The following is a 14087-nucleotide window of genomic DNA, read 5'->3' as shown; positions in this document are numbered from 1 at the left end:
CATTGACCGAATTGTGTTTCAGTGAGTTGTGACATCAGACCCCTCCACTCCACCATTCATCTGTATGTCAAAATAAAACCAATAAAAAGTATCAAAGAAAGAAATCATAGATCACATGTCCCGAAGAATCTGCACAGATTAGCTGGGATTAGTTTTTAGTTCAAAATATAGTTTACAAAGTTGGGCAGTATTAATAAATATCAAACATAAGAACTGAAGTGTGTTTCTTTGTATTGTAGTCCTACCATTCAATCTGTTTTAAACTTGAAATGGCCATTTATCGGGTATAAGATTTTATATAGGTTGTAAAAATTACTTGGAAGATAAGCAACACTGTTAGAGCAGGGGTTCCCAAATTTTTTGTAGTAAGATATGACTTGATTCATAATTACATAACCATCTCTGAAACCCTTGAACAAAATAGTCATCTTTCGAGGGAGGCAAATAAAACATGAAATTTATCTATTCCTCAATTTCCTGGGGGACCTCATGGAACCCCTTCAAGGACCCCTGGTGGTCCCTGGACCCCACTTTGGGAACCACTGGTCTGGAGTATTATATGTTATAATATCATTATGAAGTCAATATTCATCAGAAATTGCACCTGCCACAGTTGATTTTATTTTTTGCATCTATATAAATTTGGCCATTTGATATCGCCATCAGCACCTTGGAGAGCGCTGCTGGAGATGGAAAGCAAGTCACTCATGCGGTCTTGCCTTTACTTCCAGGTAAATTCCCCTATTATACTACATCTGTATTGTCCAGAATCAATAGCAATGAGATAATATGCCTCAAAAATGTTCATCAAACCAGAACTTACATTCTAGAAATAGATCCTGACCCATTTTTAGTTTTGGCTAAAGCAAGGCGAAATGCACAGAGGAAAAGCTACTGAATTAAAAGCTACAAAAGCCGTTAAATTTTAAATGTTCATATTTTTTTTTTGCATGTTTTGCCAAATAATCAGGTAAATTCCTCCGGTTTCAGATCCCAGGCTGTTACCCCACAAGAATAGGCCTAAGGAGGGGTAATGCCGATTAATTTCATAGTGCACTAATGAATATAAAACCTGCTGTATATCAAGTTCAGTTCATAACTTCACTGCTGCTCAGAATGGGTTTTCTAATCTGCCCAAATGGAACCCACTTTTTCAAGTGAGTTTTGCCTGGTTCCTATTTAACCATAAGAGGAGGAGCTGCTCTCGCTGTTTAAAAATATCACCTTGTAAATGATCTTACTGGGCCTGGAGCCCCTCTGAAGTGGGCTAGTGCGAAGCTGGATTTTCTGCCTTTTCAGAGACACAGATCAGCTGCACATCTCTTCCTCTAGAGACAACTTGTCAAGTCAGTAAAAAAACGTATTTCTTTCCTGAGGGATATTGGTTAAAAAAAAAATGTCATACGCTGAGCAAAGAGTCTTGAAGCAGCTCCTTGGCCTTCTAAAAATAGCCCTGTCCCCTTCTAAAGGCCTACACCCACCGCTCAGAGGGAGCCGCTCTCCTTTCCGTTTGCCCTAAGAAAGTTAAAGATGGCCCAGTGCGTCATCTGATCCACATGTGACATCACAGGCCCGGGATAAATAAGAGGGGCCTTGACCATGGCTCAGGACCACTCTCGCCTGGGACTCCAGCTTCTCTTCTCCTTTCTTTTGGCTCTCCCATCTCCTACTCTCCAAAATGGTGTGTACAAAAAACGGTGTCTTGGACCTTTTGGACCTTCTAAGATTCCTGTTTTTTTTTTTGTATCTTTATGGCATGTGTTTGGATACCTCCTCCCCCAAAAAAAAGCCTGAAATTGTGGCTGTCAACTCTAACTGTCAACGAGTTAGAGAGGATAAATCGAGGCTGGCATTTTTATCATTGCTGTGAAAAGCCTGTCTTCACAAATTGGGGCTTAAGTTCATTTCTATGAAGATTTCCAAGGTTGAGTTGTTGTATTGGGCCCAGGACCACCGCCTTGGAATATATCCACATTTCTATCCTTAACATCTGTGTAGGCTTATATCTAAATGCATGGAATCTATCTACTATCACTTCTATTGATCTTCCAACACATGTATTTAGTGCAATAAGGTACGAGGCTAAGGTGGACTTTGTTTTAGGTGGATATTATGTGCGTTTGTGCTGTTTTCATCCACAGCAATCAATTCATTTTTCTCATTTCACTGTGTTTTGTGTGTGAATGTGTTGTATGTGTGTTTGCGTGTGTGTGTTTGTTGGTGCATTTCTGTGTGTGTGTGTGTGTGTGTTTGTTTGTGTGTGACAGACCGAGTTCACAGCGGACCAGATTGAGGGTAAGTGAAGAAACAGAAACACTCATCCTCATCCCTTTCTCTCACCAATACACTTAGTTGGCAGTTGAAAGGTGTTGCTACAGAAATCTGTTCCCTCAGTGACATTTACTTGCACAGTGATCAGCAGGAGACAACATGTCCTTAGACCCCTGAAATAGATGCACATTCGTCCACAGACACCTTGTAGTTGAACCTTTAGGCCAAATGAACTGCCATCCGAGCAGCTGAGGGTTGAAATGGGATGAAAAAGGTCCAGAGGAGAGGACGGCATTCCTCGGACTTGTCCAGTTGTCGAGGAGGATTTGAGTCCTGTCTATTCTAAGCCGGCCTGGCCTTGTCTTGCACGGCACGGTGGCCCTTAAACTGCGGAGGTGTTAATCCCCCAGCCCAAGGTTTAAGATGCAGGCCCAGTGGCATCTCCTTACACAAGGCATCCAAACTTAGCGACCCCCTCCCTAGCACCACACCACCGACCCTTTGTTCCCCGCTGACAGACGTGTCCTTTAGAAACTTGTCGAAAGGCATTTGTGGACAAGATGACCTTTTGATGCTTATTTTAAACATTTTTAGTCAATATTTTCCCCCCTTTTAAATTTTGGAATAGGCATGCATAATGCTATTTTTTGCATGTATGGATATTTTCAGTACTTTGTACATTATTTGTAAGCTCATCTGGGAGTGACAGCAATATACCCAGCTTGAAATTTCACATTTGCGCTTCTCAGAGTGGCAGGAAAAAACTCATAATTACAGCCTATCATTATTAGTAGCAGTTTTTACATAGGCTTTCAATTTGGCAATTCTCTGATACCAAAAAAAAAAAGAGAAACTGCCGTTTCAGCACGCTCCAGTGCATTTGCGCTGAAGGTCTGAAGCAGCAGGTCGGGTGCCAGCAGAATGCAGGAGGAGGTGTTGATTACGCCGCAGTCAGCATTTTTATGTTTAACTCAAGCAGGGCAGCGGGGCCATGCCTCTACATGGCCTGGGTTACTTTCTCAGGGTGTATCAGTTGCCCCCCGCGTTGCAGTAAATGCCTCCCAAATGCACGTGGAGGAAGGGGGGTGGGGGGGGGTGGGGGGAGTGGTGGAGGGGGAGCAGGTACAGCTGTTGCCGCCGCTGCTGTTCGGAAATCACATAAGAGCACTAATCTGTGGACGGATCACTTTCAGCTGGCTTCCTGGTGGGATTCATAGAAATAGCTAACCCTTGTTCAGGCCCCGCTTGCTACCTTTGTGCGCTGTGCTTGGAGACAGCTGTCGCTCCCAATTATCTGGGGACAATGAGGGAAGTACGTGTCTTTCACTGTCTTTGATCCTCCGACACAGCATGACACTGCGTACCTGCCGTGTCCTACTAAGACCCCCCCGAAGAGAAGGTGTAGAAAACACTAGGGGACGGATCTAGCAGGAACCAAAAAGAGAACATTGCTAGAATTGTTCTCATGTCAGTCATGAAAAAAGGACTGTTTCATTTCCATGTCCAATAGAAGTGACAAATCATCTTTTAACATATTCCATTTGGTGAATGTCTTTTTCCAAAGCATAGCATAAGCTTACAATACCATGAGCTCATAGATTTTTTTGTACCGGGACTACAAATCATATATTTTTCCCTCTTGAAACAGTTCTTGAATCGTCACTGTTTTTGCTGTGTTTTCAGATAAATTATGATTTTTTTTTTTTGTGTCTGTACTTTGTAACTCAGAGCGCTCTCCCGTCTCTCCCCTTCTTTCCAGACTTCAAGGAGGCTTTTGGTCTCTTCGACAGAGTTGGTGACAACCAGGTGGCCTACAACCAGGTGGCCGACATCATGCGCGCTCTGGGCCAGAACCCCACCAACAAGGACGTCAAGACGATCCTGGGCAACCCATCCGCTGATGGTGAGAGCCCAGCGCATGCAGAAAACTTCTTTACTGTACATCTAAATACCTTGGATCTACCATGGTTCCGTATGTAATTTTGTTGCCCTTCCCCTGTGATTTTTTTTCATCAACAGACATGGCCAACAAGAGAGTCAACTTCGAGGCTTTCCTGCCCATGCTGAAGACCGTCGATGCCAACCCTAAGGGCACCTACGACGACTACGTTGAGGGTCTGCGCGTCTTCGACAAGGAGGGCAACGGCACAGTCATGGGCGCTGAGCTGCGCATCGTGCTGTCCACCCTGGGTGAGTCTCCCGCGAGGGCCAAATATAGACGCACACAGAAATAGTAATGTGTGAACATGTGTGTGTGTGTGTGTGCGCGTGTGTGTGAAATGGAGAGCGCGCTGACATGGCTCCTTGTGCGTCTACAGGAGAGAAGATGACTGAGCCAGAGATTGAGGCCCTTATGGCCGGCCAGGAGGACGAGAACGGCAGTGTGCACTATGAGGGTAAGCTTTCACTTCCCTATAAGGACGCTTCCTGTTGGCTACAGCTGTGTACGACAGACCTATGCATTTTGTTCTTGTCTTTTCATTCAAGTATGAAAAAAAAAGTGGATAACACATAAGAAGAGTTCATTTCCAAAATGCCATATTTCCATTTTGGGGGGGGGGAATAATCAGAAATTTATAATTTTATACTTTAAGATCCAGTCTGTAAAACTATTAGCATTTTGCCAGCTAATGACTTAAGTTACCTACTATCCTTAAAAATGACAAACCTAGAAAGTGTCATTTGTTTCAATTTTGTGCTAGCAAATCAATCATTTTATAAGAATAGGTGTTGTTTTTTTAATTCTTAATTTTTTAATGATGCCTTTCAATATACTGTATGTACCACACATTGACTATTAAGATTTTAGACATGCAGCTCCACTTGCTAACGTCTTCTATGCCATATGGTTTCTTCTTCTGCAGCTTTCGTCAAGCACATCATGTCTGTTTAAGAGGCCAGCGGCAGGAGTGTTGAGGACGCTGTAGCTTGTCTACAGACCTCCCGACGGTGTCAGGACATCCACACTGTTTCAAAGACCAACCTAGGAAAGACAAAGGACTATGTACAAGGGATGTTGAAGCCAACCCATCTTGTTGTTTATTTTGTTTTTTTTTCCATTTCGCCTCCAATCTTCCTCTCTTTCTCTCTCTCTGGACATCAACACCTCTCCGTTGTAGACCCCCCCCCACCTGGCCTCTACCCGGGGCGCGTCTCCACCCGCCACATGGGGTGAGGAACGGGGGAGGAAGGGGTGACCGCTCATCAAGTGAGGGTTGATCCCTCCCGTCCCACCCGCCACCTCATCCAGTCATGCCACCACTGGCCCAGCAACGCCAAAGGCGCTGGAGGATGGTAGTGGATTGGCCGCCAAACTTCTCCCCCTGTCCCCGAAAAGTTTTATTTATTTCCACTCTGTTCATTTCAGAATAAACTTTTCCAAACGTACATCCCATCTGGTTTGATCCTTGGTCTTTCATTGTCCTCCTATAGTATGATAAAGCAAAAGTACACAATAGCACAGATGAAATGTAGGTGTGCATAGTTAAATTAGACAGAAGCACAGAAAACTGAAATAGTGTGATGGTGGAAGATGAAACCACTGGTGCCCACAAAGGTGATTAACTTAACAGATGCTCCTTCGTTTTAAGAGCCAGAAGGCATCTCTTACTGCGACACTTTGCGCTCTGCAGTTTAACTAGCACTTATTAAATCTGACTTGCCATCTGAAAGGGTTTGTTCATTTCTATAATTAACCATTATACTGCACACACAGACAACTGGTGTTAAGCATAATATATGCCATTTGGTGTATGTGTTTATCCAGAATGCCTTACGCTGCTATGAGTGCGTACATTTTTAGCATTGGTGGCCACAGCAGGAATAAAACCCCTAACCCTGGCAGTGTTAGTGTCCTGCTCTCTCTAATGAATTACAGGACTGTGGAAGAAAACTCAGGATGAGACAGTGGCAGTTTGACAGTTTATTCAATCTGCTTCAAACTGCCAAAGAACTCAGAATCTGCTTTATAGTGTTGAATATTTATGATTATGTTAATACAGATATTATATAATATAGCTATTGGTCAAAAAGTAGAAGGTCATATGAACAAGACTGAACAAGCAATAATAATTGAAATGGAAGATGTTTAATAAGAGGTGAGCAGGTGAGATTACATGCATATATATTATATGTGAGATTTGGGTATTTGCACATTCCAGGCTCACAGTTCTGTGAGCAACACACAAGATGTTACTTTAGAGTTAAATCTTATAATGGTGAAGCCGATTCAGTATTCTTGAGTTTTGGGTCTAAGGTTACATATAGGAATGTTGCCTAGTACAGGTACTTTTCCATTTCTTCCTCAACAGGACCAGTTAGGTAGGGTGCAACATCCAGAAATAGTGTTGATTTCTGCCCTAGAATGCTGCAAAAGTGTAAAGTGTATCAGTGGAATTTGCACATGGTCATTAGTTTGTTAATGAAAAAGACTGGCCAAGATGCAAATGTGACTGTGACAGTGTATGATCTTTTTTTTTTGGATTATGAGACTGCTTTTTGTTTCAGAATCTAAAGCATTGCTGTAACATACAGCTCATTAAAACGTCCAAACCTCTCATTGTCAATGATGAAGCTCCCAGACCTACATCTTCATGACATCATGAAATTTTGATACTGATTTGTGATTTTTTTTTTTGTATTTTTGTCTTTTTCCCATAAGATTATAACTTGTATTGTAAAATTTTTCTGTAACACACAGCTTCACAATGTATACTGGGACTTAAATGGATCATTATATTGTGTGACATACAGTATGCAAGGAATGGACTGGGAACTAGTTTGTTGAGAGACACTTTTTTGTTTAATAATACACTAATTTTGTTCCACTGTAATGTGGGGTAGATGCAGGAGCAATGATGCAAGACGATGGACTTTACAATAACTACTTCTGTAAATCTAACCTGGGTCAGATCTGACTCACAGCTTCCAAGATAAGTGCAGTGGGGAGAGTATGCACTCCTGTGGCGTAATGAGGAAGTGAATGCAGCTCTATCATATACTGTAGCATATAACTACTTTAACACATCACCAGGGTCACATGAACAGTGGATAACCAGCTTGCTAAACCACTAAAAATTGAATAATAAATAAGAAGAACAAGAAATAAACTAAGACACTGGCTTGAATCGCTGGAATATAATTATATAAAATATTAAATAATATAAAATAAATTCTTTCATGTTTAAGTTCATGGAAAGTGTTATAAGTGATATTGGGATCTCCATTCACACAATCACAATGAAAATTTAGAAACAAAAACAAGGGTTGTAGGAGAAAATATTGATTTGCTAATTAGTATTTTCTAATGCCAATTTGCTACTAAATTGCACAGCTGCTCCAGTTATTATGTATCTGTGTATTCATCCATGTCTATTATTTTTCACAGCCGAGAAAAAGATCAATTTTTTGCTGTTTAATAGTTCCTATGTGCAAATAATTATTCTGATTGTGCTCTTCTTTTAGTTTCTGCTGAAAAGTCTCTGCACTTTCACAAAAGCTAATTACACTGAATATACAAAATATTAGGGACACTTACACTTTTCATGAAGTCCACTAATGAGGTGAATCCAGATAAAAAGCCATTATCCCATATTGATTTCCCTTATTAAATCTGTAGCAGTCACAAAGGAGGAGATGCAGATAAACAGAAGCAGAGGAGTCAGAGAAGGATTGTTTATGTGGAAGTTCTGATACTGAAGAATGTAATAGCAAGTTAAAAGGTGTCAATATCCAACTTCGTATTGGTTTGTTTAGCTGTACACTCAAAATGCTGCTGTTGGGCAAAATCTGGTCGGATCTATATGGAAATTGGTGTGCGTTTTTCACATAAAGGTTGGAACATGATTACCAAGTTCCATAGCGATTGGTGAAATTCTGTTTGAGTTATAAGCCAAAATGTCATAGGCCACACCCACATTCACTAATGATGACCAAACGTCAATATTTTAATGGCTTTGCACACATGTTCATTCATTATATGGGAACATGTTGTCCAAGTTTCATGATGATTGGACCATCTATCACAAAGTTATAACATTTTAGCTAATAGGCCACGCCTTCTTCACAACTTTAAGAGAACATATCTTCAAATTACAGTAGATATCAACAATCTATAAACAGAATTAAAGAGCAGAGGACCATAGATGCTACTGACCGATGTTGGTGGTAATCGGTCAACTGTGTAGGAGGAGATGCTAAAAATGTGTTTTTCAAATAATTCATAATATCTCAAAAATGTTCCAGGCGGACCTTGAGGGTCCTTATGACAAATCTGTAGAGTACGGTTAGGTGGACATGTGCACCAAGTTTCATGTAAATTGGACAAACAGTGTTGGAGATACAGCCCTTTAAACTTTATATATTTGACCTTTAATTATAGCGCCACCATCAGGCCGATGGGGGTCATATTTCTTGTGGGTCTAATTGAAGCCATACTTGACCATGGCGCAGTTTCATGGCTCTAGCATTTACCTTCTCACGGGAAATTGAGCCAAAAGAGAAAAACAATAATATTTTTTTTTAAAAGTACCAGTACAAAAATGTATTCATTAATTTATTCACAGAAAGTGCAAACGTCATACAAATCTCCATAACTGCCTAAACAATTCTCTTGACAAATTTCAACACAATATAATGCACCATTGGTGAGATATGGGTCCAAATAGCATGGAGATTAATTTAATCAGTTAATTAATAATAGTTATTAGAATCATAAACACATCAAAATCAATAGGGGTCTTCACCAATGTCCATACCCAATTGAAAAGATTCTCATAAAAACTGTTCAATTTATCGCGGCGGTGAAGCCCCGCTGAGCATGCTGGGATTTCGGCTTTCCATAAGCGGCCAACGTGACGCTTGCGTGACGCCCCCCGGCTCTCGAAACCATGGATGTATGCTGGAAACTCCCCGCGGCACTACCAGAATGCATTGCACGGCTAAACTGTATGGGAAGCGTGAAAATAACGGATCCTGTGGAAACGTACCATGAGTGTGGGTGGCGGTAATGCGTCTTTTAAACTGTTTATCAACCGCCGTTCAACAAAACTGAAGAAGAAGAAAAAAGAGCAGGGAGTGTGCAGTACTTTGGGTGTATGGTGTGCAGTCGGGAGTGTTCGGCTTGATGACTCCTCGCCTGACTGCACTCGGCTGCTCTCGTCTATTTTCCAGACGTGCAGGTAGTCAAATCAAACGAGTCCAAGGATGTTCATGAGAAAAGCGGTCAAAACGTGTTTTTCTGGGCTGGAAAATGCTTCTCGCCGTCGACAGGTTCTCTCCGCAGCAGCCGCCAGGTGAAACTTACAGCATTGTTTCGTTTAATGTTTATCTTTCTGTAGTTTTTTTTTGTTTTTTGTAGATGTGTCTTTTTTGTAGTTTTTTTAGCTGAAATGTTGCCATGCTGGAATGTTGTGGGGCTATTAATAATATTTCTGCACGACTCCGCACGATTGTTTGATGAATGTTGCACTTTGTTGCACTGTAATCCAAGCGGGCCACTGCGACCTTTGACCCACTTTCTAGTTGTGTGCACTTTAATGTAATCATCATGTGACGTAGGAACCAGTCATACTTTTGCAGATATTAAGATTCAGAAAATTGTTAGTACATAAAAAAATATATTTTTTTAAAAATTTGACATTACAATTCGACATTAAAAGTCACTATGTATCAAAAAAAAAGTTTTTTTTACACCAATCTCTTTTTGCATTGCGTGTGTGTGTGTGTGTGTGTGTGTGTGTTACAACAGAGTTTCATATAAACCAGCCAAAAATAATGTTAAAAGTTAATTTCATCTATAACAAATCATTAAGGTGGACGTCCAAACCTAAAACATGACAATCAGTAACATGTAAAACATAATAAGTCATATGGTATATTCTTCTCTAATTATGCTTAATCAATAGTGCATTACAGCCATATATCTCTTTCTGTGTGCCATTTTAGCGGCCTTCCTCACACCTTACAGTCAAAATGTTGTATTAAATAAAGTATTAAGAAAGGAGCTTTAATCCAGTGTGCAATTACTGTAAAAAAAAAAAGAGTCCTCTCTCTCATGCCGGTGGTGTTGTTATTGTTGTGAGAAGTGTGTGATGTTGAATTCCTGTATCTCCATTTCCTCCCAGACTGCAGCACAGCCAGGACCAGCAGCATGGGATCCCCGTCTCCTCCGCTCGTCCCGAGACCTCGAGCGCCAAGACCCTGATGGACATCGGGACGCGTCGCATCTTCACCGAAGACCACGACCTGTTCAGACAGAACGTCCGGCGCTTCTTCCAGGAGGAGGTGGTGCCCTTCCACAGCGAGTACGTCCAGAGAGGGGTTTAAAGACCTCACACACCAGGAAGCACCAAGTTGCAGCCATTGAATGCCAAGACATTAAGTATTGAGATTTGAACGGTTTACCTTAATCACCTCTCCACCTCACCCAACCCATTTGTCCCTGGTGCAGGTGGGAGAAGGCGGGCCAGGTGAGCAGGGAGGTGTGGGAGAAGGCCGGGGAGCACGGCCTGCTGGGAATCATGACACCAGAGGAGCAGGGAGGCATCGGAGGAGACTTGCTGTCTGCTGCTGTCGTCTGGGAGGAGCAGTGAGTCCTCCTTTAAATGCTTCTTTAATGGAATACTTAAAGTCACACTGAAATGAAAAATGACTCTTTTTTTTTTAGCTCATTCTAACTATCAAAATCTCATTACCTTTACCTCCTGGAAAATGGACATAAAAACATAAAAATTCCAGCCAATAAGACCATCACAGATTTTTTAACAGTCCAACTCCTCTGCCCTTCCCATCAAATGAAGTTGCCTTTGTCTCTTTAACTGAAATCCCATTGGTTTACACTTTTGAATGCTCCCTCCCTGCCTTATGTCCCGCCCCAACATCCTATTTCAACAGGACATGCATCACATTAAGGAAGCAAGATGCTCTCAAAATGCAGTTTCATTGTGACTTTAATACATTAATCATATCTGAGGTAGGACTCTGGCCTGCATAGTGTTTTTTAGATGAGGCTAGAGGGGAATTGTCCTCGCCAGCATTTCAGTAATGATTTATGGAGAATGCACAGATGTAGCCGTTGCAGATGTCCCACATTTTGCTCGATGCTTGGTGAACTAGGGCTGCACAACTTGGGTGTAATGAGAGGAAAATTTGAATTTTGTTCCCTTTTCAGACATCAGAACCTGTAAGGAATAGTCTGTCCAGTTTTAAAGATTAAGGTTTTGTATTACAGTATGCCAATTCAGTTCCATCTACAATCTACAGATAAAACACCATAATATGCCATTTCAAATCTGTCTAAACTGCCCCTTAAGTTCTAATGTATAAATGTTGAATTTGATTCCTACTTTACAAAGGAATATTGTGATCGCCACAGAGCGACATCTCACAGGTTTCAGTGAGATGTTGTTCTGTTGAAGGTAGAAAAATCAGAAAATAAATGCACACTGCAATATATACATATATTTCTTTTTTCACTTGCACCTTTTAGTTGGGCACTTTGCAATAATTTTTTTTGTTTTTTAACTAGACTTTTTTTGTCCTGGCCTTTTATTTGCAGTGTGCAGAATTCTTTTCCTATTTTTCTAGTTTACAATAATTTGATTCTTGCTCCTGCGTTACAACCGATCTTCATCTGAGAGCAACCAGCATCTTTACTTTTTTGTGTTGAAGGTGACAATAATGCTGACATTGGCTGCGTTCCTGTATTCTTCAGTGTTACAGTGTCATTCTCACATAGACGTCATTTCTTTTAAATAGTCATTAGTCTGACATCATTAAGTACTTTAGGGAACATCTGTAATACTTCAGGTACTCTAGGTACTTTAAGATCTGAGATTACCTCGGAAGAAGAGATGATGTGTGTTTACAGTATCCAGCAGGTTGGGTGTCTGTCTTGCAGGATGTATTCCAACTGCTCCGGCCCAGGTTTCTCCCTGCACTCTGACATCATCATGCCCTACATCAGCCACTACGGCACCAAGGAGCAGATCGACCGCTTCATCCCCCTGATGACTGCTGGGAAATGCATTTGTGCCATCGCCATGACAGAACCAGGGGCAGGCAGGTGAGCGCTGTGTGACTGTCTCAAGCATAGACCTGGATCTGGAAGAAACATCACAGTATGTAAAGCCCTAATATATTGCATCGTAGATGTAGAGCTGCAACAAACCATTATTTTCAGTATCGATTAATCTATCGACCATTTGTTGCATTAATCATTTAGTCTATAAAATGTCAAAAATAATGAGAAATGCCCATCACAAGTTACCGGAACCTAAAGTGATTCTTCAAATTGCTTACTTCGTCTGACCAGCAGCCAAAAAAACCCAAAGTATTCATTTTATAATGATATGAAACAGAAAAGCAGCAAATCTTTGCATTTGTGAAGCTGTAACCAGCAAATGTTTGGTATTTTTGCTTGATAAGTGATTAAAATTATTAATTGATTGTCAAAGTTATTTGCCGATCAATTAATCGACTAACCGCTTCAGCACTACTTAGGAGCCTAATCCAGCCATACAGAGTTAAAAATAAGTGTGTTTTTGAGTAAAGTGTGTATGCAATATCTGATGAGCATGCTCCTTCTCGATTCAGTGATTGATTATTCAAACAAAATGATTTATTTACCTCTTCTACAGTATGTACTATACAAATTTAAAGCTCTTAATAGAAAAGCAAGAATCCATGACAAACAAAACAAAAATATCTCACATAATGCATCTGTTTTTCTATATGGGTAACAAATTTCATTTTTTTGAGCTGGATAGTGCTTTCTAGCTGTCATCTCTTGTTCTCCAATGATTGATATTGTTCTTGTAGACATTGCATGTTTATGAAGAATGCCATAAATCCATAAGTTATGTTCTTCGCTTTTTGTCTTCCCAGTGATCTGCAAGGTGTGAAGACGCATGCCAGGAGGGACGGCAGTGACTGGATCCTCAACGGCAACAAGGTACAGCCGGGAAAAAAAACGCTTCTCTGATACACGGGAGAGACGGTCATTGTGTTGGATCTTTCGGTGAATTTGGCAAGCATCTCGTTTGTACTCTTCTCCATCTCACCTCTTCAGGTGTTCATCTCTAACGGCTGGATGAGCGACCTGGTGGTGGTCGTGGCAGTGACCAACCGCGAGGCGAAGGCGGTGGCCCACGGCATCAGTCTGTTCCTGGTGGAGGACGGCATGAAGGGCTTCCAGAAAGGACGCAAGCTGGACAAGATCGGCCTGAAGGCCCAGGTACTGGAACCTGATGGAAAACATCTCTGTTTTCTATCTTCTTCTCCATCATGCATGATCATTCTAGGGTCATGGGAACATTTTGGTATATCTGTTGTCAGGACATCTGGCTTTGACCTCTCACCTCCTTAATATTGGTTGACTAAATGCCTAAAATGTTAATATAAATATGTGCAACTCATGTCATGGCACATTCCATCAGATGCTTTAGCTTTGAGGTTATTCCGTCATATTCCTCCTCCTCTTCCTCTTCAGGACACAGCCGAGCTGTTCTTTGAGGATGTGCGTCTCCCAGCGGACGCCCTCCTGGGAGAAGTCAACAAGGGTTTCTACTACCTGATGAGTCAACTGCCTCAGGTACAAGGAATATGGAAAACAAGTTTAACTCCTAATTATTATCTGTGACTTTTATCAGCCTCTGTTGGCGATCAGTAGAAATTGCAACAACATTGATAGAACTTTCCTTCTCCTACAAAAGTCTCTGGCACAGCCCCCACCCCTCCAGTCCCTTTCACAATAATAACAACAATAATAATACTTTCATACACTACATGCAGCTCAAAATGCTTTACATCAGTAGAAG

General features: G+C 41.3%; 2 protein-coding genes across 2 annotated transcripts; both read left to right on the top strand.

Annotated features, from left to right (window-relative positions):
• The first annotated feature begins 1624 nt into the window (after nt 1-1624).
• mylz3 (myosin, light polypeptide 3, skeletal muscle) lies at nt 1625-5658 on the top strand. The gene is made up of 6 exons (XM_071532957.1): nt 1625-1681; nt 2268-2295; nt 4031-4174; nt 4291-4461; nt 4590-4667; nt 5136-5658. Exons 1-6 carry the CDS (start codon nt 1679-1681, stop codon nt 5162-5164), a joined length of 453 nt encoding a protein of 150 aa, XP_071389058.1. The 5' UTR covers nt 1625-1678; the 3' UTR covers nt 5165-5658.
• Nucleotides 5659-9373: 3715 nt separating this feature from the next.
• On the top strand, nt 9374-13861 carry acadl (acyl-CoA dehydrogenase long chain; the record flags this gene model as incomplete). Its single annotated transcript, XM_071532952.1, has 7 exons — nt 9374-9563; nt 10395-10574; nt 10721-10858; nt 12170-12334; nt 13156-13222; nt 13340-13504; nt 13760-13861. Coding segments are annotated over exons 1-7 (906 nt in total), but the record flags the coding sequence as incomplete, so codon positions are not given.
• Between the last annotated feature and the right edge of the window lie 226 nt (nt 13862-14087).

Source organism: Centroberyx affinis, unplaced genomic scaffold, assembly GCF_046629955.1.
Source record: "Centroberyx affinis isolate AG114_WGS23_722 - 3 ecotype Tasmania unplaced genomic scaffold, CSIRO-AGI_Caff_v1 ptg002293l_1, whole genome shotgun sequence".
NCBI lineage: Eukaryota > Metazoa > Chordata > Actinopteri > Beryciformes > Berycidae > Centroberyx > Centroberyx affinis.
Note: the sequence above shows the minus strand (reverse complement) of the source record. Positions and strands in the feature narration are given on the sequence as shown.